This window comes from Zingiber officinale, chromosome 7A (genome assembly GCF_018446385.1).
Source record: "Zingiber officinale cultivar Zhangliang chromosome 7A, Zo_v1.1, whole genome shotgun sequence".
Classification (NCBI taxonomy): Eukaryota; Viridiplantae; Streptophyta; class Magnoliopsida; order Zingiberales; family Zingiberaceae; genus Zingiber; species Zingiber officinale.
The window spans coordinates 85,206,447-85,231,615 of NC_055998.1; the positions used below are offsets into that span (position 1 = coordinate 85,206,447).

The 25,169-nt window shown below is 36.3% G+C and overlaps 1 protein-coding gene across 1 annotated transcript; it reads left to right on the top strand.

The window, feature by feature from the left end:
• The first annotated feature begins 12,086 nt into the window (after positions 1–12,086).
• Positions 12,087–23,269, top strand: LOC121999488 (aspartic proteinase CDR1-like). The gene is made up of 2 exons (XM_042554164.1): positions 12,087–13,217; positions 23,048–23,269. Exons 1-2 carry the CDS (start codon positions 12,087–12,089, stop codon positions 23,267–23,269), a joined length of 1,353 nt encoding a protein of 450 aa, XP_042410098.1.
• The last annotated feature ends 1,900 nt before the right edge of the window (positions 23,270–25,169 follow it).

The following is a 25,169-nucleotide window of genomic DNA, read 5'->3' on the forward strand; positions in this document are numbered from 1 at the left end:
GTGTATGTGATGCATGCTAGAGTAGAGTAATTAATTAGTGTCTTAACGATTAGATTAGATCTTAATCGAGTATATGATACACATCAACGATTAGATTAGATCTTAATTGCGTCAATTCAAAATGCCTACCATGCCATGATACCCATCACTACCTCGATCACATGTTGTTGTTGAATCTGCCAAAGCAGAGCAACACATATTATCTTGGTAGGGTGCGGAGAGACAATCTTGGTCTCGCCTATCAACGCCTGGGTGAGTACAACTCAATCAGATTGAGTATAACTAGTTAACTCAATTGGATTGGGTATGACTATAGAAATTTTTCAATGGTTGGTAGATAGGTCAAAATCACATTTATATTAACTCTTGGGCGATTTAGCCAAAGCTAACTCAAGTTTTAATATACATGCGGATCTTGATCCTATAAACAAGAGTTGCATAGAGATGTAATTGGTAATTAGTTACCTACCGATCATACTAAGTCTTGGGCGATTTAGCCAAAGCTAACTCAAGGTATAGTATGATGTGGATCTTGTCCCGCAAGAATTATAGCTAGTTGGTTAGAATCTAGTAGGTGTGGTTTGACCACATCCATGACTTGATTCTACAAAAGTTCTATAATTCAGTGGGAGCATCATTTAGTTAAAGGCCTAATTAAATGATTAGTGGAATATGATATTTATTTTCTACATTTTCTGTTGTAGATTGTCATGTCGTCAAACACGAACACCTTCTCCCTGCGTTCTGTCCTTGATAAGGACAAGCTCAATGGAGCTAACTTCCTGGACTGGTACAAGAACCTGAGAATTGTTCTCACACAGGAACAAAAACTATACGTCCTGGAGTAGCCCATTCCCGAGGCACCTCCTGCCACTGCCACGCGAGCAGACAAAGATGCTTACAAGAAGCATCAAGATGACACATTAGATGTGTCATGTCTCATGCTCGCAACTATGAACTCTGAGCTTCAGAAGCAACACGAGTTGATGGGTGCTTATGATATGGTTGAACATCTTTGTCAACTATATCAAGGACAAGCAAGGCATGAGAGATTCGAGATCTCTAAGGCACTATTTCAGTGCAAGATGCAAGACGGGACTCCCGTAGGCCCATATGTACTCAAGATAATTGGGTACATAGAGAACCTACAGAGGTTGGGATTCCCACTTGGCCAAGAGCTGGCCACTGACTTGATCTTGCAATCCTTGCCAGAAAGCTACAATCAATTTGTCATGAATTACAACATGAATGAAATTGATAAGCCACTGTCTGAGCTTCTGAGTATGTTGAGAACTGCTGAGCTCAACCTTAAGAAGGTTAAGCCCAACTCCATTTTGATGGTGCAAAGGCACAAAGGCAAGGGCAAGCCTAAAGGTAAGGGAAAGTCCTAAGCCAAGGGAAAAGGCAAGAAACTGAAACCCAAAGGAGGGGTTGTCAAGGATGCTACCTGCTTCCATTGCGGTCAGACCGGGCACTGGAAGAGGAACTGCAAAGTGTACCTGGAAGATCTTAAGAAGAAGAGAAGTGAGACTTCAACTTCAGGTATAAATGTTATAGAAGTCAATCTATCTATTTCTTCGTCATAGGTATTAGATACCAGATGTGTTTCTTATATTTGTACTAATGTGCAGGCGCTGAGAAATAGTAGGGCATTGACAAAGGGCGAGGTGGACCTACGAGTAGGCAATAGAGCATGGGTTGCTGCTGTTGCTGTAGGGACTTATTTCCTATCTCTGCCCTCTGAGCTTGTACTAGAGTTGGATGATTGTTGTTATGTGCCTGCTTTGACTAAGAACATAATTTCAGTTTCTTGTTTGGACAAGAAAGGTTTTTCATTTATAATAAAGAACAAATGTTGTTCAGTTTATTTAAATGATATGTTCTATTGTAGTGCACCTCTGATGAACGGACTCTATTCTAGACTTAGAGAACCTCATCTATAACATAAATACCAAAAGGTTCAAATGAAATGAAATGAACCAAACCTATCTCTGGGACTGTCGCTTAGGTCATATAAATGACAAACGCTTATCCTAGCTCCATAAAGATGGTTTGCTGGACTCATTTGATTTCGAATCATATGAGACATGCGAGTCATGCCTACTGGGCAAGATGACCAAGACTCCCTTTAGTGGACATAGCGAAAGAGAGACTGACTTGTTAGGACTTATACATAGTGATGTATGTGACCCTTTCAATGTTGCTGCTAGAGGTGGCTATAGGTACTTCATTACGTTTACTGATGACTTCAGTAAATATGGTTATGTGTATCTGATGACACATAAGTCAAATTCCTTTAAAAAGTTCAAAGAATTCAAGAATGAAGTACAAAACCATCTTGGCAAGAGTATTAAGATACTTCGATCAGATCGAGGTGGAGAATACCTTAGCCATGAGTTTAGTGACTATTTAGCTGAGTGTGGGATTCTATCTCAACTCACTCGTCCTGGAACACCACAGTGGAATGGTGTATCCGAAAGGAGGAATCATACCCTATTAGATATGGTGCGATCTATGATGAGTCACACAGATCTTTCTATGTCTCTTTGGGGCTATGCTCTAGACACAGCAGCCTTCATACTCAACCGAGTTCCATCCAAGACTGTGATAAAGACACCATATAGGATATGGATTAGGAGAGATGCCTAGATGTCTTTTATGAGGATTTGGGATTGTGAGGCTTACGTTCGACGTCAAGTCACGGACAAATTGGGACCCAAATCCGATAAGTGCTATTTTATAGGATATCCCAAGGAAACGAAGGGATATTACTTCTACATTCTCAGTCAACACAAAGTAGTTGTGGCTAAAACTGGGGTTTTTCTATAAAGAGACTTTGTTTCTAGAAAAACTAGTAGGAGTACGTTCAATCTTGAAGAAGTTCAGGATATGGACCATAGCACTGAAACCTTGATGAAAGTTGAACTGGAACCACAAAGTGTTGTGGATGATGAGATTGCTCCACAAGGAGTTGAGGAACAACATCCAGTTCAAGTAGACCTACCTCTTTGCAGGTCTGATAGGGTACGTCGTCAGCCTGAGAGATACTCATTTTTCTTGTCTGACCATGATGACGCTATGCTCATTGAGAATGAGCCTACCTCCTATCAGGAAGCTGTGATGAGCCCAGATTCTGAGAAATGGCTAGAGGCCATGAGATCCGAGATGGAATCCATGTACACCAACCAAGTATGGACTTTGGTTGATCCACCTGAAGGGGTTAAACCCATTGGGTGTAAGTGAGTCTTTAAGAGAAAGACTGACATGGATGGACTTATCTATAAGGGTCATCTGGTAGCAAAAGGTTTCAAGAAAATTCATGGTATTGACTATGATGAAACTTTTTCTCCAGTAGCGATGTTTAAGTCCATTCAGATCATGCTTGCTATTGTAGCATACAACGATTTTGAGATCTGACAGATGGATGTCAAAATCGTGTTTCTGAATGGAAACCTGCTCGAGGATGTGTATATGACATAACCTGAGGGTTTTGTAGATCCACAGCATACTGGTAGAGTATGCAACCTGCATAAGTCCATTTATGGACTATAGCAAGCTTCTCGGAGCTGGAATCGTCGATTCGATGATGCAATCAAACAGTTTGGTTTCATCAAGATTGAAGATGAACCCTGTGTCTACAAGAAGGTTGTTGGGAGCACAGTTGTCTTCCTTGTATTGTATGTGGATAACATACTACTCATTGGGAACAACATCCCTTTGCTGCAGTCTGTAAATACTTGGCTAGGGAATTGTTTCTCAATGAAGGACTTAGGTGAAGCAGCCCATATTCTAGGCATAAAGATCTATAGAGATAGATCTAAGAGATTGCTTGGCCTAAGTCAGAGTACATATATTAACAAGGTATTACTACGGTTTGGCATGCAGAATTCCAAGAAAGGATTTCTGCCAATGTCACATAGTATGAGACTTTCAAAGACTCAAGGTCCCTCTTCTAGAGAGGAGAGAGACCGCATGGATAAGATCCCTTATGCTTCAGCCATAAGATCTATTATGTACGTAATACTATGTACTCGTCCTGATGTTTCGTATGCTTTGAGCATGACGAGCAGATACCAGTCAGATCCAGGTGAAAGTCACTGGATAGCGGTCAAGAATATTCTTAAGTATTTGAGAAGGACTAAAAAATATTTCTTGATATATGGAGGCAATGACGAGCTAGCTGTAAAGGGTTATAGTGATGCTAGCTTCCAAACTGATCAGGATGATTATCGATCGCAGTCTGGGTTCGTGTTTCACATAAATGGTGGTGATGTGAGCTGGAAAAGTTCGAAGCAAGACACAGTCACTGATTCTACAACAGAGGCTGAGTATATTGCTGCATCAGAAGTAGCAAAGGAGGCAGTTTGGATCTGCAAGTTTATTACTGAGCTTAGGGTGGTTCCTAGCATAGCCGATCCAATAGAGCTCTATTGTGACAACAATGGAGTAATTGCACAGGCAAAGGAACCTTGCTCACACCAGCGGACCAAACACATACTACGACGCTTCTATCTCATTCGAGAGATCATCGATAGAGGCGATGTGAAAATTTGCAGAGTACTCACAGAGGCTAACATCGCTGATCCCTTGACCAAGGCTTTGGCACAGAGAAAGCATGATGGTCACACTAGGTCATTGGGCCTTAGAGCCTACATTGATTGGCACTAGTGCTAGTGGGAGATTGTTAGTTAGAACCTTAGAGTCAATCATATGATGATTGTTGTATGAACTCATTGTATCATATTCCTATGTATATAAAGACATTTGTTTTGGTTATTATATTTACTTGTATTGGTGCCAAATAACTAAGTATAATAGCGTCCTTGAGTAGAAGGTTCTTACATTTATCAATCGATTGGTTGAATCGATAGTGAGATGATATAGGGACCACTACTCTTAATCATTCCTAGTCAAGTATTAACATTCAGGGATAATGTTAATGCAATGAGACTAGCATGTAGGTCAACTCGATGACTTGATCTCATAAGTCATGGATATAGAGATATCAAGTTGACACATGGGTATGCATTGGAGAATGTATACTGAATGACCTGTTATGAGAAAGTATCATGGATCGTTATATGAGTGCCATATATTTTCTCATGTGGATATTAGTATAACTATTAGTTCTTGGACCTGAAGTCACCATGGTTCCCTATATAAGAAGTTGCATACTTTGGCTTCGTCAAACGTCACCCGTAATTGGGTGGACTATAAAGGCAATTACTGGGTATGTAACAAATTATGCGGAGGGATGTGAGTGATGTAGATGGGATCCATCCCTCCTATATAACGGGAGTGACATCGTTATTCTTGATAGAGTGAGACCACTAAGTGCATGACCATGCCCAAATGAGTCAATATGAGATATTGAGCTCATTTGATTATAGTGAGTCTACTTGGAGTTCAAGATTTAGATTGATTAGAGGATGACATGGTCTATGACTCAAATTGATCAATCTAGATGTTAAGGATAGAAGGACAATGTCATATATTGTGAAGAGTCACAATTAGTAGTCACAAGGTGATGTTGGATCTCAACATTCTTGTAACTTGGGTAGTAATGATGTGTTGCTAGATACCACTCATTACTTATGTTTCTAAATGGGTTTAGGAGCATTGCCAACGTTACAAGAACTTATAGGGTCACACACAAAGGGAAATTAGATGGAGATTATGTTCATATGATGAACCAAGAGGATTAGGTTCATGTGATGGACCAAATTGGATTAAGAGTAATCCAAATTAGACTAATTGATTTGGACTCAATTTGATTCATGTGTCCAATGAGTCTAATTAGATTATGATTCATTGAGTCAATTTAATTCAATGAATGTAGATTCATTAAATTAAATTGGTGTGAATCAAATGGTTAGATTTGATCAACCATGGGAGATAAGTGATCAAGTTTGACTTGACTTGAGAGGGAAGATGAAGGGTCAAGTTTGACTTGACCATTTGCTATCTCATTTGTGAGTTGACATAAGATGGGCCAATGATGATGTTCCACATCATCAAGGTTGGCTTATGTGTGTGCCACATCATGAGGGAGATCAAGAGTTGTGACTCTTGATATCCCATGGAGGTTTAAAACCCCTTCTTTGAAGTGGCTGGCCACTTGAATGAGTGGGTTATTGCATTTGTGTGCTATTCACTCCTTCTTTCTCCTCTCATCTTCCTCTCTCCCTCTCCTCCACCTTGGCCGAAACCTTCAAGAGTGCTAGCACACTTTAAGGTTTCTTCTCCACCTTTTTGATCGTGGGGATACACATAGAGGGGTGTTCACTTGACACCCTTGAGATCCGGCGAACCATGGACGAGCGGGATAAGCGAAGAGCTTCGCATCAAAGGTATAACTTCTCTACCATGTAGATCTAGTGTAGATCTAGGATTTGAAAACTTGAACATGTAAAATTTTAATCTTCACACAGATCCGGTGACAAGACTTCGGGGTTTCCGGAACGTAAAGAGGCGGTTTTTGCAGCCCGAAAGTCCCTACACCTTGTTGTGTTTTGTTATATTATGGACTGTGTGTTTTGTACTGGTGGACTTTATGTCGAGCATTTGAGTTCGCTACTCTTGTTTTCCACTGCGGTATTATCAGTACTTCGTGGATTGTGTTTTCTTCGTTGTAGTGGAGTAGGATTTACATATATCTGCGATGTTTTCTATATCGTCTTTTCTTTTAGTGTAATGCCCCGGCCCGGGCGGGCCCCACCCGAATCGAATCGGGAACACTACCAGAATTGCCCATCGGGTTGACGACTAGCTCCACAGACCACCGGAGGTCTTTTCAACGTGTTTTGTCCTCACTCACATGCACCCTAGAAAACTTCCCAAGAGGTCACTCATACTTAGATTTCTCCAAGCCAAGCATGCTTAACTTTGGAGTTCTTTAAGTTTAGGCTTCCGAAAAGGAAAGTGCACCTTGGTGATATGGATAGTACCATCTAACCTTTTAAGCCATACTTAACTAGAATCTCAGAATCTGGGTATTACAATCACCCCCACTTAAAGACACAATGCCCTCATTGTGTAACCACGAATCACACCACAAACAAATCCCAGAATCTCCCTCACTAGGTGGTGCCCGGGGTGCTCCTGCCACAGGAGCACTCACGGTTGCAAGGTCGCTCTGATATCATCTATAAATGCTCCGGCTCGGGCGGGCTCCACCCCGAATCGAACCAGGCACGCCACCAGAATTGTCCATCGGGTTAACGACTAGCTCCACAAACTACCGGAGGTCCTTTTAGCGTGCTTTGTCTTCACTCACACGCACCGTGGGAAACTTCCCAAGAGATCACCCATCCTTAGATTTTTCCAAGCCAAGCATGCTTAACTTTGGAGTTCTTTAAGTTTGGGCTTCCGAACAGGAAGGTGCACTTTGGTGATATGGATAGTATCATCTAACCTTTTATGTCATACTTAATCAGAATCTCAAAACCAGGTGCACCTTCTTTTAATCCATCCTTTTCACTAGATTTCTGAGATTCTGGTTAAGTATGACTTAAAAGGTTAGATGGTACTATCCATATCACCAAGGTGCACCTTCTTTTTCGGCAGTCCAAACTTAAGAACTCTAAAGTTAAACGTGTTTGGCTTGGAGAAATCTTAGGATGGGTGACCTCTAGGGAAGTTTCCCAGGGTGCGTGCGAGTGAGGACAAAGCACGCTGAAAGGACCTTCGTTGGTTTATGGAGCTAGTCGTCAACCCGATGGGCAATTCTCGTGGCGTGCCCGGTTCAGTTCGGGTGGGGCCCACCCTGACCGGGGCGTTACATTTAGTAATATTTGTTGTCAGTCGGAGGCTGCATTATAAAACTACGTGGATTGTTTTCTCATTCTGTTTGGTATATTGTTCCGGTCCTGTGGGTCGAGTATGTTGATATATGTATCTTGTGATTCATATTGTCACCGGTACAGGGGAGATGCTGCCGGATTTTCGTCTAGCAGGGACTCCTCGGGGCATGACAGTCTCAGCAGAGCATCTCACAAGCACACTAGGATTACCTTACTTGTGTACGAAAAAACACTTAAAATGGTGTGAGATGTATAGGGTACTGCCTGGATTTCAGAATGCTTATGTCTGTGCATCAACATAAGTCTGGGTAATAAATATCAAAATCAAATTAATCAAGTTAAGTTATCCATGCTCAGTCAAACTAACTGGAGTAACTACTTAATTTGACTAACCAAGCGAAAGCTATTATCTCATGGTAAACAGCTAGTAGCTAAAGGTTAGACATTTGTTAAAGAAATATGTTTATGTAGAATTTCTTTTTAACACTCATGTTTGGACTCTAGGACTCCAAAACTTAAAGAAATTTTTTGGCATTAATCAAGGGGGAAGAGACCAAGTTAAGGGTTAAATATCTTTTGAAAGTTAAAGTATTATTTTTCAAAAATTTCAATGTTAAATTTTCTTTCTCAATTAAAAGCTTAAAAGTTTTTTTTAGGAAATCTCAGTTTTTTATTAAAAATTTATTCACTTTTGAGAAGACGGTTTTTTTTAAGTTAAGTATTTATTAAAATATTTTTTAGGCTAAGTATTTATCAGAAATTTTTTGCTAGGTATTTATCAAAAGCATTTCTGATTTAGTTAAGTTTTTTTTTTGCTAAGTAATTTTTAAAAGTATTTCTAATTTAGCTAAATTTTTTTTAGCTAAGTATTTTTTTTAAAAAAAACATTTATTCGACTAAGTTTTAAACAGCTAAGTATTTTCAAACACATTTTAATTTAGCTAAGTATTTTCAAACACATTTTAATTTAGCCAAGTGCTTAAATATGTTTCTATCCATACTCATGCTAAGTGCTTACCTCTATATCTTTTAAAAGCTAAAGCTAAAGTCTTGATTATTACTAACAAAGTTTCATAAATTCTTTTCATACTTAAAAGATGAAGTATCCAATTTTTGATATATGTCAAAGGGGGAGAGAAGCTAGAAAATTCTAAAGTTAAAATTAAATTAAGTGATTAAGGCGAAGCTATAACAAGGAGTGTTGTTATAAATGTTGCAATTTTACATTTCTTAACATGCCATTCATGTTCTTTTTCATTGCAGTATGTTTTACTTAACTTTGAATTTTGTTGTCATAATCAAAAAGGGGGAGATTGTTGGTGAGGGAAGCATCAGACGATCAAACCTGAGTTTTGATAATGGCAAAGGATTTAAAGTTAAGGTTATTTGTTGCCTAATGAGTTTAAATGAGATTGTAGGAAAGTCCTAAGTGTTCTTAGGCAAAAGCCCTAGCTGTGGTTAGGAAGGTGGGAACCCCTATGGGGTGGTAACCCTAAGTCCTAGGGGGTGGTAATCCTAGGTGGAAAGTCTTGGCGGGTCGGAGACTTCGGGCAAAAATCCAAGAGTCGGGGGCTCTAGGTTGAAATCCTAGTGTCGCAAACCGGGTGGAAGCCTGGACGGGTCGTGGAGCGAATGTCCAACATGAAGACCAGAAGCTTCGGACGCTGAGCAAAAGTCCAGTTGATCTGGAGGATCAATCTGGCAAACAGGTAACTTCTCCTGAGAGGAGTAGGTGAAGACGCGTTCCCCGAAGAGGGAATAGTAGGCATCAGTTCGACCTAAGGTTTTTGTGAAATCTGAAGTCAGAACCAGATAGTCCGGAGACTGTCAAAATAACTTATTATATCTTATTTTATCGTGCTAAACTTTGTTTTGCAAGGTGTACTTTGTTTGTGAACTAATATGCATTGCAGGAAGAAAGTTGCACAAGAGAAGCCTCGGATGAACAGTATTCGAGGCACCCTCCATGGAGCTTAGAGATGCCTCAGGTGCATTGGTCGAAGACTCGCATAGCAAGGCGTGAAGGCGCATTCCAAGGCTGCTGGAGGTGCCTTGAACGCTACATGGAGGGTGCCCTCCATGGAGCTTGGAGTCACCTTCGGGTGGATAAGCAGCGAGCGTTGTGGAGCTAATCAACGTGGCTGACTCAGGGCTGGAGGCGCCTCCTATGGAGGTTGGAGGCGCGGTTCGAGTAGAAGCTAATATACACTTGATTTCAGCAACCTTTCTACCGCGCACTGCTCAAAGGACGATCCGACAAAGCTGTAACTTGACTCCGACAACCGGAAGCCTTCAACTCTCATTTCTTACTTGTCGGTACATTGTTATTTATGGCATTTAAAGTGTACTTTGATTTGTAAATATTTTGAAACTATAGTGATTTCCCATCGAAAGCACTCTTACATGCGAGCCTTGGATTAGGAGTCGCCACATGCTCCAAACCAAGTAAAATCTTGGTGTTTGTGTATTGATCTTTATTTTCTACTACGATTACTCAATTATCTTAAAAATGAAAGTGAAAGCCACGAACGCTATTCACTCCCCCCTCTAGCACTTTACGATCCTACATAAAAAACAAAATTACTTGCAAAATAGATTTAGCACATATGCATAAATTAATTTATGAATTAGATCTTATTTTACCAAGATTAGGATTTAGTCTTGGTCTTAACTTAGATTTCTAAAATGGATCTAAGTTAACATGTGCCTACAATCCCATTGGACTTATCCTCACTAGATCTCTCTCTTCTAGTTGTTTCCCGTCACTTACCATTTGCATATTTACTTGACGTCTGACCCACCATGTCTTCCTACTAGATGCCCCCGTCATGTTGTACACCACCGTTATGCCTTTGCCCATCTCTCTCTTTTATTTTTATTTTCGTCTTCTTCCTCATTTCCTTCTTCACTTTCTCTTCTCTAATAGCAATAACCTACAGTTTTTACCTCTCCTCTTCTCAAGCATAAGAGCTTTTGTTTCTTCTCCTTTCTCTTCTCTAGAAAGTAAGAAATGTAACATCAGCTGCTACCATCTTCTAGCAACATGTGCAACCTTTGTATCTTCTACCTCTTCTCATATTTTTTAGGATTTTGTTTGGCACCATAAGAATAGCCCTATTTTGTCTTGATTTGCTCTCTTTAATCATTACCGAGCTCACCAAAGCTAGTTGAGGTAGGTAACAAAGAAGGTAAAACTTTCCTCTTTAATTTACTTCTTCTTCCTTATCTTCTCTCCTCTGTTATCACAAAAACAATGGTCTTCCTTTTATTTTTTTTTGCAAGCAGCTCTTTTTTGCTTTATTTAACCATAGTAAGAACAAGAGGAGTAAGTTATTCCTTTCTTCTTTCATGTTTCATTAATTGAAGAAGAGTTGTAAAGTATAAAATTTATTTTTTATTAGGTTGTTAGTTAGGATGATTATTTAAATTGTAATGAGGTCTCATATGTAGAAATTCTTTGACTTTGAGTTATAGATAAGTTACGAGGATCCTCGATTGTTTCAATTAGACTTAATCAAAGGCTAAGGTTGATATTTTCAAATTTAAGTTTGTTTTTATCTCCTTAAATTTGAAATTTAAAGTTTTGGATTGTGAAAATTGACCTACCAAATTTTTAAAAATTTCAACTTATATTTTAAAAATATTTTTTAGTTTTTAAGAGTTGGATAATCTGATTTTATATTGTATTAATTTTTTAAATTTATTGAATTCGGCTCCTGGTTGAAAATTTTGGCTACATCAATTCATATTGATCTATATAGGAGCATCGTTGTCTATGCTGGAGTTTGGTCGGTAGACATCCACTAAGTATCAGGCCAATCCACATTATCGGAGAAAGTTTCATTATTGGTAGTGAAAAAAATAACGTGGAGACACTCATTCTGAATGCATCCAATACGATTAAAACAATATAACTAAACTTGGAATGAGAGCAAAGTTCCTTCTAAATAAATATAAATTAGTCAGGAGGAGTAGAAGGAAACTTACACCTATGGATCCTTTCGGAATCAATTAATTATATTATAACAATTAAAGATATATTTTTGCCATTTCAAGCTTGATTTGGACCATTAATCGAATTGATGAGATGCTTAACTCCCATTAATTTCCAATTCCTCTCAGAATTTAAATGTGTTTCCAAATCTCACTTCCTTCCAAATTTTATTCAATTAATCTTATCATTAATTCCCATTAATTAAATTTCTTTATTCTCTTGTTGAATTTCTCTATAAATTATATTCACGCACCAGTTGAAAAAAATATATATCTTCATTAATTATCGCAATGGCAGCCATCGTTACCTTCTTCCGCCTCCTCTTACTGATCTGCTTCGTGCCGGCTCTTGTCCCACAGGACACTGTCTTTGACATTGAGTTGGTCCACCGCGACTCCCCCAAGTCGCCACTGTACAATAGCTCGATGACACCCTTTGATCGCCTACAGGCCGCCACTATTCGCTCAGTCAACCGAGCTAGCTACTTGGACAAGCGCATCACCATGAAGACCTCCGCTGACATGGAGATCGGCTTGCGCTATATTGAAGGGGAATTCTTTATGCTGATTAGCATGGGCATGCCAAACTCGCAATCTGTGTGGGGCATCATCGACACCGGCAGCGAACTAAATTGGGTTGACTGTGATGGCTGCCAATGCTCCAATAGGAACACCACCCTATTCAATCCTAATGCATCCCTCTCCTACAAGAAGTTATCTTGCTTTTCCGATGAGTGTAGGAGCTTGAGCATGGGTCGTTGCAATGATGATGAGATGTGCCAGTACCATGCCGCCTATGGCGGTGGCTCCAACGTCGACGGAATTTTATCCTCAGAAACCTTGCATTTAGCCTCATTAGATCCGTTCCAATTATTCTTAATTCCAAATATGACATTCGGTTGCAACTTCCGGTCTGTGAAGACTGGAATTGCCAACCCTAGCGGCATCATTGGGTTGCGCCCCAAGCCTCCATCTCTGATCCACCAGCTTGCCCCTAAGTACATTAGCAAGTACTTCTCCTATTGCCTGGACATGCTCGATGGGGGATTCAGTAGTAGGCTCTTCTTGGGACGCGGCAAACCGACGGTCGTCGGAAATAAGATCGTCACGCCGCTCAAGACGCAAGACAACTTCTACGCTGTGCAACTTAACACCATCTCGATCCCGGATGAGTTTGACATCTTCCTTACTACGAGGTCCAAGTTGAGCGCCGGAAACATCATCTTCGACTCTGGCACCGTCATGACCATGCTGGACAATGAAGTGGTGGACCAATTGGTGAGGAAATTGATGGATTACGTTAACTTGCAGACTGTGAGGATTGACTCATTCAAATTGTGCTTCACGGTGTTCTCGACAGAGGTAGAGGAGAGGCTGCCGGGGTTGTCGTTCTCGTTTGATGGGACATTGGGGAACTTCAGGGTGAGCCCTGAAAACTTGTTTAGGTGGTTTAGACGGAATGTGAAATGCATGGTGATATTGGGAAGGGATGGTATACAAATCTTTGGGAATATTATGCAGCAAGATATTTTGGTTGGACATGATCTAGAAAAAATGGAATTGACTATTATAGAGAAAAAATGTAGCGACTTATATAAACCCTAATAAGCATGTGTTATGTAATATGAAATGCTAAGTTGAGCATTCATATTTATATTTATGGTCATAAGTCATGGAATTTCATTGAAAGGAAATGTGCATTTATTTTTTTTCAATGATTTAACTAGACAATTTAATTGATTAGAAGTAGTTTGATTGAATATAATTTTCTTTCTCTCTTTGAAATGATACAAATTAACATTACATGTTATTTCAAATTAACATTACATGTTATTTCTAAATACAAGGAGGTGTTTGGAATTTTATATTAAGTTCATTCGAGTTCCATATCCAACTATTGAAAGTGTTAGCGAGGATGAATAATGACTCACGCTTTCATTTTGATTATTGATAGTGTACTCGTCTATAAGATGTTAATGCACAAGAAAAAATAAATGAATTTTATTTGATGGGGTATTTCTTCATAATAAAATGTTCTCTCTATTTCGTTGATCCAATATCAACAAAGTTATATTTGTTAGTAATGTACTAGAAAATATGGACAAATTGATCTAAAAAGTCAAGCCTTTATAAGACTCTGCCTCTATAAGACTCCTTCCTACACGACATTCCAATATGTAGTGTTATAAAATTATTTAACAAAAATAATATAATATAAGGGATAATTTAAAGGAAATATATTTATATGAATTAAAATAAATTATTGAAAATTTTCTATATTTTATATGAATTTTTTAATATTTCATTGAGATAAATTTGGGTTTATATCCTATTTGAAATCTGAATTAATTGATTCAGTTAAATTAAGTTTAAATTCCTAATTAACTTAAGTTTCCCTTTTATCCCTTCGCGTCTCTTCCCACACCCCAAGTGTTCGCGGTGTCATTTCATCGCACGTCTAACCTGGTACCGGTCGCTGCTCATGTACAGCTGATGCCGGTGTCATGCTCCTCCTTCCTCTTCTCCCCTATCGCCACCACTGGTTGTCGTGTCTGAGCAGCTACATTCTGCTTTTGCTGGCCGCCACCAAAAATCTCCGACGACGAACTCAACCAAATCATCATGTCCCGTGGCCACCTTTTTGCCACTATGCCCTCAACACCATGTTTTCATAGTCGTTGTCGTAGCCACCGGCGATCTTACAACTGCCCTTCCTTCTCAGCCGTGAAAATAATCCCTCATGGATGCATCTCCAGCAAGGTAAAAAACTAATTGTTGATTTTCATTAATTAAATGATTTATTGATTATAGTGTTGATTGACTAAGACTAATTACAGTAGTAATTAAATTGATAATTATTTTTTTTTAGTATCCAAGCCTTCAGTTTAATTATGGTCTCACAGAAGTTCTCCATTAGTCATCTGAGTAACTCAGATAATTGCTCATGAAGATCCATCTTGTGCTTACAATTACTTAATTGATTTGATGTAATTAATGAAATTGATTAATTAAAGTTGTGATTGTCCGTTTAATAGATTAATCAATTAATTAATAATGCTGGTAGGAGATTAATCTGACTTAGGATTAATCGTTATTAATGAATTTAAGTAATTAATTAATTAAATTTTGATTTGTTGGCTACTTAAATGATTAATTAGTAACAATTAATGGTTTATCATTTATTAGATTTAATAATTACAACAACAACCAAGTCTTTTCACACTACGTGGAGTCGACTATATGAATTTCCTTACCATATATGTTGTTTCATCATTATCGAAGGAGGTGCCGACGTCTGATTCGTCCTTCTTGGCTTTTAAAGCAATATTATTTGATTTCTATATTTCCTAAGAATCTATACAGCGAGGCTTGTGAAGTTCAAAGGTTGAAATTAAGTTTTCAAGAGTACATACCTCGAGGTTCTTAAAGATGTAGTAAGCATCTACTAAGGCTGACCACTCTTGAGTTCTTGAAAAAGAGTTAAGTGTGTACCTTAAGGAGTCATGATTTGTTACCTTTTCTCCGAGGTTGTTGAGCTAGGTGATCAGGTTTTTGATCCTTGCCTGAAGTTGGACTACCTTCTCTCCCTTGTCCATTCGGAGGTTCGTCAGTTGGCTTCGGAGGATGTCCCACTTTGTCAGTTTAGCTTCCGAAGTACCTTCCTGGAGCTCCAGGCATTTCTCCCAGAGACCTTTGGCAGAGTCGTAGCTTCTAATCAGGTTGACCTCTTGGGGTCGAAGAACGCTAAGTAGATGAAACTCTGCTTTTCCATTAGCCACAAAGTCGGCTTGCTCCTTCTTCATCTATGTGTACTCTTTTTTCTCGGCTCCGTGTTGATCTGTAGGTGCTACAAAATCACATTTTATAATTAAAAGAATTTCAAAGTCATTTTAAAAAAAAACCTCCATGCACTTCTTCCACATTGCGAAGTCTCCCTCAAATTTCGACGGATAGATGCTAGATTTGGCTATTTCTTTTGCTTCAGATGGTGGTTAGTCCTTCTAAAGTGTGTCTGGCTCTAATACCACTTGCTAGGATCCGTGCGGCCAACAAAAGGGGGTGAATTACCCTTCAAAAAGAAAATGAAACGTTTCTCGATCTTTTGAAATATTAAAGCACTTCTATAAAAAAGAATTGATAAATTAAAAAAGAAAGAACCTACCGATTTTACTTGGCTACATCCGGGAAGGTTGTTAATCCAAGACTTTGAAGCACTAATCAAATTCTCCTTTCATCGTAGGCGGAGAAGCCTCTTACAAGCGTTGAAAGCACACAAAGTAGTAGAACAATTAAAGAAACTTGTGTATAAGTGATTTTCAACTACTAGGATCAGGGCTATATTTATAGCCCTGTTCGGGGCGTCTAGAAGGGTTCCAAACGCCTAGACATGGATAGAATTTTATTTGCATCACACCGGATCGTGACAGCGCGTATTTCGATAAGTTTCTTGGTTCGAGTGCTCGGAAGGGTTCCAGGCGCCCGAACCACTTTCGCACTAGGCACCTCGTCAAGGCGCCCTACTGGACCAAACTGGTCTGGGTGCCCGGACTCTAATTAGCCTGAAGTTGACTTTTCATCTGAGTCTTCCGCTCCAGTTCTGTTCACTTGGGTGATTTTGTTCATCTGGAATAGAGCTCACCCGAACTCATTTTCCGGCCTTCTCGAGCAGTCTTCCACCTCAACTTCTCGTCCCTCAGAAACTTTGTCAGCCTTCTTCTTGTCCGCCAGCGTACTCTTCTGCAGCACATCATCTCTCAGACGCACCGAACTCATCGACTCTCTCCTGTGTTATCCTTCTCGCTAGCTGCGTCTTTCGCTCGACCTCTTGTGCTCATAAATTCCTGCACACTCAGACATAAGACATCAAAACACAACAGGACCTAACTCTAATTCGGCTGACCACATCAAAACTACCTCGGTGTACTAACATAACTCACTAACTACAATTCCAAAATCATATATATATATATATATATAGCCCACTTAAATTGCCATGATGTAAAGCAAGAGTAACCAAAAACATACCAAACCAAATTTTGAAATCATGCATATAGCCTACTAAATTACCATGATGTGAAGCAAGAGTAAACACAAGCACACCAAGCTAATTCTGAAACTTACAAATTATAGGAGCTGACATGGTATCATCTTCTAATAAACAAAAGAGCATAGGAATCTATAAAACCTGAAACCTACAAGTTATAGGATCTAATATGTATCATCTTCTAAGAACAAAAGAGCTTAAGAATCTATAAAATCCGAACCTTACAAATTTATAGAAGCTAACATGACATCATCTTCTTAAAACACAATAGAGCATAAGCATCTATAAAATCCGAAATCTACAAATTATAGGAACTAATATGGTATCATCTTCTAAAACAAAAGAGCTTGAGAATCTATAAAATCCAAAACCTACCAATTAGAGGAACTAATATAGCATTAAGCAAGGTAGAGAACATGAACAAACTTGTAAAGCAAGAACATGGTCAAGCATTAAAATTTAGTGAGGAAACTATCCCTTCAAGAAATACAAAATCCTCCATCTATACAAAACCATTTAGATCTTAGGAAAAGAACCTAAACTAGAGTATCATTCTCCCAAAAATAGCCAAGAGCATCAAACTATAGGGTCCAAATTTCACTAATTATAGAACTAACTAAAGTATAAATCAAGTAGAGAACATGCCTTCAATATTTTAGCTACCAACTCCATCTTCTTGACCTTTTCTTGTAGCTCTAGAGCCAGTGGAAGAAAGAATGGGGAGAGTGGATCTTTAGGGCTGGCAGAATTGGGAGAAGATGGAGATCTAGGGCTGATAGCTTCAAGCTTTGGGAGGTGGCGAAAAAATCCCATCACTTTGATGGGAGTACATTATATAGGTCTAGCCTCAACTTTGAATGTTTCCACCCTAATTACTTAGTCTTATAAATTTGACTAAGTCATATAAATTTTTATATATGTACTAAGTCATATAAATTTTTTTTATATATAAAAATTTATATCCATACGTTATATAAATTTTTATATACATACTAAGTTTTATAACTTTTTATAAAAATTTATATACATGAGTTATATAAATTTTTATATACTTACTAAGTCATATATAAATTTATATAAAAATTTATACACATGGGTTATATAAATTTTTATATACTTACTAAGTCATATAAATTCATATAAAAATTTATACACATGGGTTATATAAATTTTTATATTTACTAAGTCATATACATTTTATATATACTAAGTAAAATGAATTTTTATTATACTAAGTCATATAAATAAAAATTTATATCCATACATTATATAATTTTTATATACATACAATAAATTTATACACATGGGTTATATAAATTTTTATATACATATAAATTTTATATATACTAAGTCATATGAATTTTTATTATACTAAGTCATATAAATAAAAATTTATATCCATACGTTATATACTTTTTTATATACATACAAAGTCTTATAACTTTTTATATAAAAATTTATACATATGGGTTATATAAATTATTATATACTTATTAAGTTATATAAATTTATATAAAAATTTATACACATGAGTTATGTAAAGTTTTATATACTTACTAAGTCATATAAATTTTATATATACTAAGTCATATGAATTTTTATTATACTAAGTCATATAAATAAAAATTGATATCCATACGTTATATAAATTTTTATATACATACTAAGTCATATAAATTTTTATACACATAATAAAAATTCATATCCATGGGTTATAAAAATTTTGATATACTTACTCAGTCATATAATATTTTTATATACATATTTGGATATAGTAAAAATTTGCATATATGAGACATATAAATATATAAAAAAATTCAGATTTTATATATATTTATCTCATAAATATACATGTATATATCTTAATTAAATTTCTTCTATAAAATTTATATGTAATAAATTTTATACAAATTCATGTCCATATAAATTTTTATATATACACTAAGTCATATAATTTTTATTTAAAAATTTATCCACATTTGTTATATAAATTTTTTACACTTACTAAGTCTTATAAATTATACACATATTTGGATATAAAATAAACTTTATACATATTTAGGTTCCACCATTTTTTTTTAAAGTATAATTGACCAATCCAAATTCCATAAATGTGAGCTAACTTAATTAATTAAATCCAACTAAATCTATCTATTTAAATTATTCAATTCTTAATTAAATCTAAATTAATCAAATATATCCTCTTAATTAAATCAATTTAGTTGTGGACACTACGGGGATACTCAGCTATCGATCTACGATCTACATGCGATAACTCAATATCACTATCTGATCTCATGGGCAATTCATATACATAAAAATACAATAAGTATTAATTCTAACAACATGTATCTAAGTTTAACAATAACAACTACAATAGTAATAATCTCAATCAAGGAAATCTTAGTCATCTAGTCATAATATCTCATTTAACTCTCTAGTATCATCATGAATGTTGTAAACCAACAGGTTCAAAATCTAGTTATGGATGCCAATACAAAGAAAATAACCCAGTGGAATACTATATCCCTCTGCTAGGATATGCTATCTATCATGTATAGGTAGGAATAGTCTCGTTGACATATATACACCCGCATGAATATATGTAGGTACAAGCCTAAGTGTATAACTAGAATAGGATCTAAATGCGCAAGTATCAATCTATAACTATACTATGGTCTAGTAATATCATACATACTCAAACAATACATGTACAAAAATAAAGGAGACTGCATAGATATCAAAATAGATCAAAATATATGCTCAAGCAATAAAAGGTCAAACTCAAGAAGTAACCTAAAATATATATCAAGGTAAAATAATTATTACTTAATTAATGCAAATAACAAAATCATACACGGTCAAAAATCTAAAGAAGATAAGCATGAACTACCCACCTCTATCAAGTCAGCGAGTCTACCTCGATCTCAAATCCTACAAGTACAGGGTATGCAAAACTAAATACTAGTGAAATTCTAATATCCATAAATAACATATAAGTTAATCATTTATTCTCCTTTTGTAGCGGTCTAATTTTCTTAATCTTATTATCGCAAATCCTTAGTTTGAATAAAGACTTGTAAATCAGTAAATTGATCTATGACTTAATTAATCAATCTTGTTAATTAATTCATCTTCAATTAATAATTGAATCAATTAATAAACTTATTAATTACTCGATTAATTATTAATGAATTTAATAATTACTCAACTTGATAATAATCTATTAATTCCTTAATCCAAATAATAATTAAATAATTATTTGTTTCACACTAATCAAACTATAATAATTCATTTAGTTAGAATTTTAATCATTATTCTAGATATAAAACTACTATAATATATAGTACTTAATATATCATTTTAATCAAACTACTATATATATATATATATCATAGCTCGAGGTCGGTGTCATAGAGTCGGAGTACAGTAGTATCAAAAAGATGGCGTAGCAGAATGAGCTTGAAGGCTTATATCGAATCGATGTTTTGAGTGTTGGTCGTAGACTCCTTTTATACTGCATTGGGGATGCCTTGATTCATTTGGAGATCCTCCATGAGCTTTGATATGATTTGAGAATGTTGTTGTCTATCCTCTAGGGGGTGCCTTCAATGCTAATCCGGTGTCTCCAAGTCACCCGAGGTGCCTCCAAGGTTGAAGTTGTATCTTCAAATTCTATCTACTCTAAGGCGCCTCTAAGCCATTCAAGGTATCTCAAACCTTTTACTTAGAATGCCCTCCATCACTCAGGGTGCTGGGTGTACTATTCATTCAAAGTTGATTTTTTATTTTAAACTCCTGCAAAAACATGTTAGTCTAAATAACAAAATTACCAACAAAATAGAGTTAGCACATATGCAAAAATTAATTTATACATGAGATCATGTCTTACCAAGACTAGGATCTAGTTTTGGTCTCAACATAGATTTCCAAAATGGATCTAAGTTAGAATAATGTCTGTAATCCCATTGGGACTTGTTCTCACTAGATCTCTCTCCTCCAGTTGTTTACCTCCACTTACCATTTGTAGACTTACTTGACATTTGATCTACTAGGTCTTCTTGCTAGATACCTCATATGGATTTCAATTAGTTGTTAGGTCTTACAGACCCAACTGGACTTCTTGCAAGATATCAAGTCTTCTCTAACCTATCTAGGTTTTCTATAAGTTATATGGTCCTCCTAACCTAACTAGACTTCTACTTGATGTCAGGTCCTCTATGTCTATCAAGTCTTTCAACCTACACACTTAGTAAATAAATTAGAATACAACATGGCTTCACTTTGAAACTTTGACAATATCAAAATATAGGTTTGATTCTGATGCTCCTTATACCAATAATCTCTTCCTTTTTAATATTTGATAACTTGGTTCAAAGTTAAATTAAATAATAACAATGAAAATATAATAATCGTAAAAATATCTCCCCAACAAATTAAACTCTCCCCCTAAGTTTAACATCCATTTTAAGAACATACACAAAAGATTTCAAACATTAACTTTTTAACCCTCATTTCTCACTTCTCCACCTTTGACACACATAAAAAAAAACTATTGTTTATAATTTTTAAAGCAAATTGTAAATAAATGACGTATGTTTCCAAGTTAATAATGTATTTTCAAAGAGTGCAAAATATTTTCCAAAAATATGCATTTCAAAAATATTTTCAAGATAATAATATATTTTTTTTAAAAAAAATTTAATAGATTTTTTAAAATAATCATTTTTTAGGAAGTATATATTTTCAAAATGATTATTTATTTTTCAAAAATACTTCTCATTTGCTAACTTTAAAAACATTTTTTTTTAAATATTATCTTTTTTTAAAAAGATAACATTTTAAAAAAACTCTTTTTAAAGATAAAGTGTAAGACACAGTAAATAAATAATAATTGTTATTGGAGAAATAATTTTATTAGATTTTTCAGGAATTTTTAGAAAATTTTCAGGATTTAAATGAAATTCGTATGAGATGTTTAAGGGGATGAATTGATTGAGCTTAGATACCCAATTGAAGTGGGAGTGATTTGAGAAATTAACTTAGGATTTAATTAAGTTAAACCTAGCTATATACGCCAATTATTCCCTTCTTTTCTCCCCTCACTCGCGATTTCTCTCTTCTCTCCTCGACACCTCTGTTTGTTGCATCTCCAATAACCCCATTCGTGCTAGCATTGTGTGACAACCGACGGTCGAGTCTGTCCTTCCCCTCCGTATGTCGCCGGAGTCCATCCGGCTGTCTTCCTTCTTGGGGCGTTGATGTGTGGTCGCGACTGCCACTCGCTCACATCAAATTAATTCATTTCTAATCTACCGAACCCCTTAACCTACACTAAGTAGTATAGTAGAGGACCGGATCGTCTCTCACATGGAAATAGTGATAGGACGTTTGCTCTCAGACGAAATCGAATAATGGGGGTTTGTTTTGAAATTTCTACACCTAATGCAAATAAGGAAATCCTAACTAACCAACAAATATGAACTCACAGCGGAATATCACTCTATGCTGTGAGGATCCCTTCTACAGAAGAAACATGCATAAAGAAATTAACCAACTATCCTATCTAACCATTAAAGATTTTCCCACATCGCATTGTCACATTATGATACAAGAAAATCTATCAATGGAAATAACATGAAACATAACAAAGAACTCAAACATGCATAAAGAAAGCAACAATCAAACAAAGACAATTAACTAAACAACTTTGTAGGAATTAAACAAAACCTAATTATGCATAAAAGCTAAACTTGTACCACATTGTCACCATATGATACAAGATCAACAATCATATATAAATGGAATTAAACAGAATATGAAACTAAACAAAATGCAAACTATCAATCTAAGAAGCAATAACAAACATAACAACCTAATCAAGCAAGAAAATAAATTACATTAGACTTAAACAATTAAGATGAAGGTAAACTAACAACTAAGCAGCATGAATCAAAACATTAACTACAATATTCAAAATGCATAAGAACAAAGAATAAACAAATCAAACATGAAAACTAACTAAGCTAATCAACCACATCCACTCCTCTACTATCATACACCAATTCAACTACCCTTCGGCGTCACACAAAGGGCCCAGATTTGGAACGCCAGCCCTGGTGAACAGCAACTCAATGACTGAATGCTGATCTATAGCTCCCGATGGCACAAAGTTGATAGTTTAGATGAAATAGGAAATAAATTGCAGAATCAACAAAAACTGAACAGAAATCAAAAGAGAATTTGCTCTGCCGGAATTGCATACACCACTGAGACTGAGGTTGCTGGAATTCCTGCCTTCGAAACGCCGTCCACGGGAGTTTACCGCAGCATCAGTCTTGGATTTGCTTTAGTAAGTTTTGCCGGAATTGAAGAACAGAGGCTGAGCTTGAAGATGATGAAATTCTGCCAGAGTTGGATACACCACTAAGGTGGATCTTCACTGCTTCCGGAACGCCGTCCACAGGTGAAGACTCCACAACAAAAAGAATGGATCTAGAGAGGCTTCCACCGGAGAAGATGAATCGGCCGACTTCCTCTGTGAAGTCTCTGCTTTCGGAACGCCGTCTGCAAGGGATCTCCACAGCGGAAAGAATGGAGAAAGGAACGCCTTCCTCTTGATGAAATCACTGCAGCTCACAGGAGTCGTCGGAGCTGCACCGTCCGTTGCAGATTGGAGCAGATCACGGAGGAAAGGAGAAAGGATGTGGAGGGCCGGCCGGCGGCAGTGAAGAGAAGAAGATGTGCCGCCGGCCGGAGAGAAGAAGAAGAAAGGAGAAAACGCTGTGGGGGAGCTTCGCGTGCCCTAGCTGCGTCGCGAGGAAGAAAATCGCGAGCAAAAGATGGGGAAGCGCTTCTGTGCATCGCGTGAAGGTAAGGAGAAGGGTTTCTTAACGGGTTCGAGTTTTTGGTTAAGGAGAGGAATCTGAATCATATTATATGAGTAGGGATTGAAATTGGGCTTTTATAATTGGGCTTAGAAGTGTAGGCTTCAGGAATAGATTTAAGGTTAAAATTATTAGAAGATGATCTCCATCTTGATTGAAATAGATAAGCCCAACTCTCCATTAGACTTGAGCCAAATGTTCTCAAATTGAACCAGGTTTGGATCTATTACTTTAAACCAATTGGTTTGACTCGACTCGTGTCTATGACTCCTCTTTAATTCCCTACAAAAATCATGAAATAATACTAAAAATAGAGAGAAATTATAATAAGCTCACAAATATATCCTAACTCATGAATTATGATATTAAGCAAGATTTAAATGAATGAGAGGATAAAAATATTAAGTATAAGAGCTAAAATATCACATAAAAATACTACTTATCAACTCTCCAACACTTATTCTTGAGCGTCTCGAGCAAGTAAACAAAAGAAGAAAATAACAAAATATATTCCCCTAGTAATTCTTAATCATTCTTAGAAAATTGTGAAAAGAAAATTACCTAAAATTGTCAAATTCAAATGACTAAAGCAATCATGGATTCAATTCATACTTTGATTAACAATCAAGATAACTTCAATACATAATGAATAAATTGAGAATGATACTAAAATAAACCTCACAAGGCAAGTGATAGTGACTTTTCTCTCGTATACATGTAATAGTGGAGCTCACTCAAGCTACTCATGAATTATGCACTACCATATGCTTGCTTTTCTTCTAATCTCCACCACTATATACATAAGAGTGCACAATAAAATAATGAAGGCATTATTTGAAATATAAGGGAAACATGAATCAAAGCAAATGATAGGATAAGGAAAGAGATGAAGAAGATAAAGTAAGATAATAGTAGAAGACATGAATATTTTGGAATATTACATAGATGAGTACAAGAAAACAATGCCCAAAAATATCTCATCCAACTTCCAAGCTAGCTCTAAAAACTCAATAAAAATGTGAACAATCTTTACGATAGCATTTCAATAAATATCTACACATGATATACAATAAAATCTCAATGTCGCTACAATAAAGATTATTACTCACAAAAAATTCTACCACAAAGGCATATGAAATGACACAATATGTCAAAGCACCAAGCTACAAATCCAATAAATATGTGGACAACTTCTATTATAGCTTTTCAATAAAATACTACTCGTGATAGACAATAAAATCTATATGTTGCTACAATAAAGATTGTCTCTAACAAAAAGTTCTATCACAAAGATACAAAATAGCACAACATGTTAAAGCACTTTTTTTCAATTTTTTTTCACTTCTGTTTTTTTTTCATTTCTATTTTTTCCTTTTTTTCGATTTTTTTTTTTCAATTTGTTCCCACATATTGTGCATCATTATATAACATCATCAATAGCTC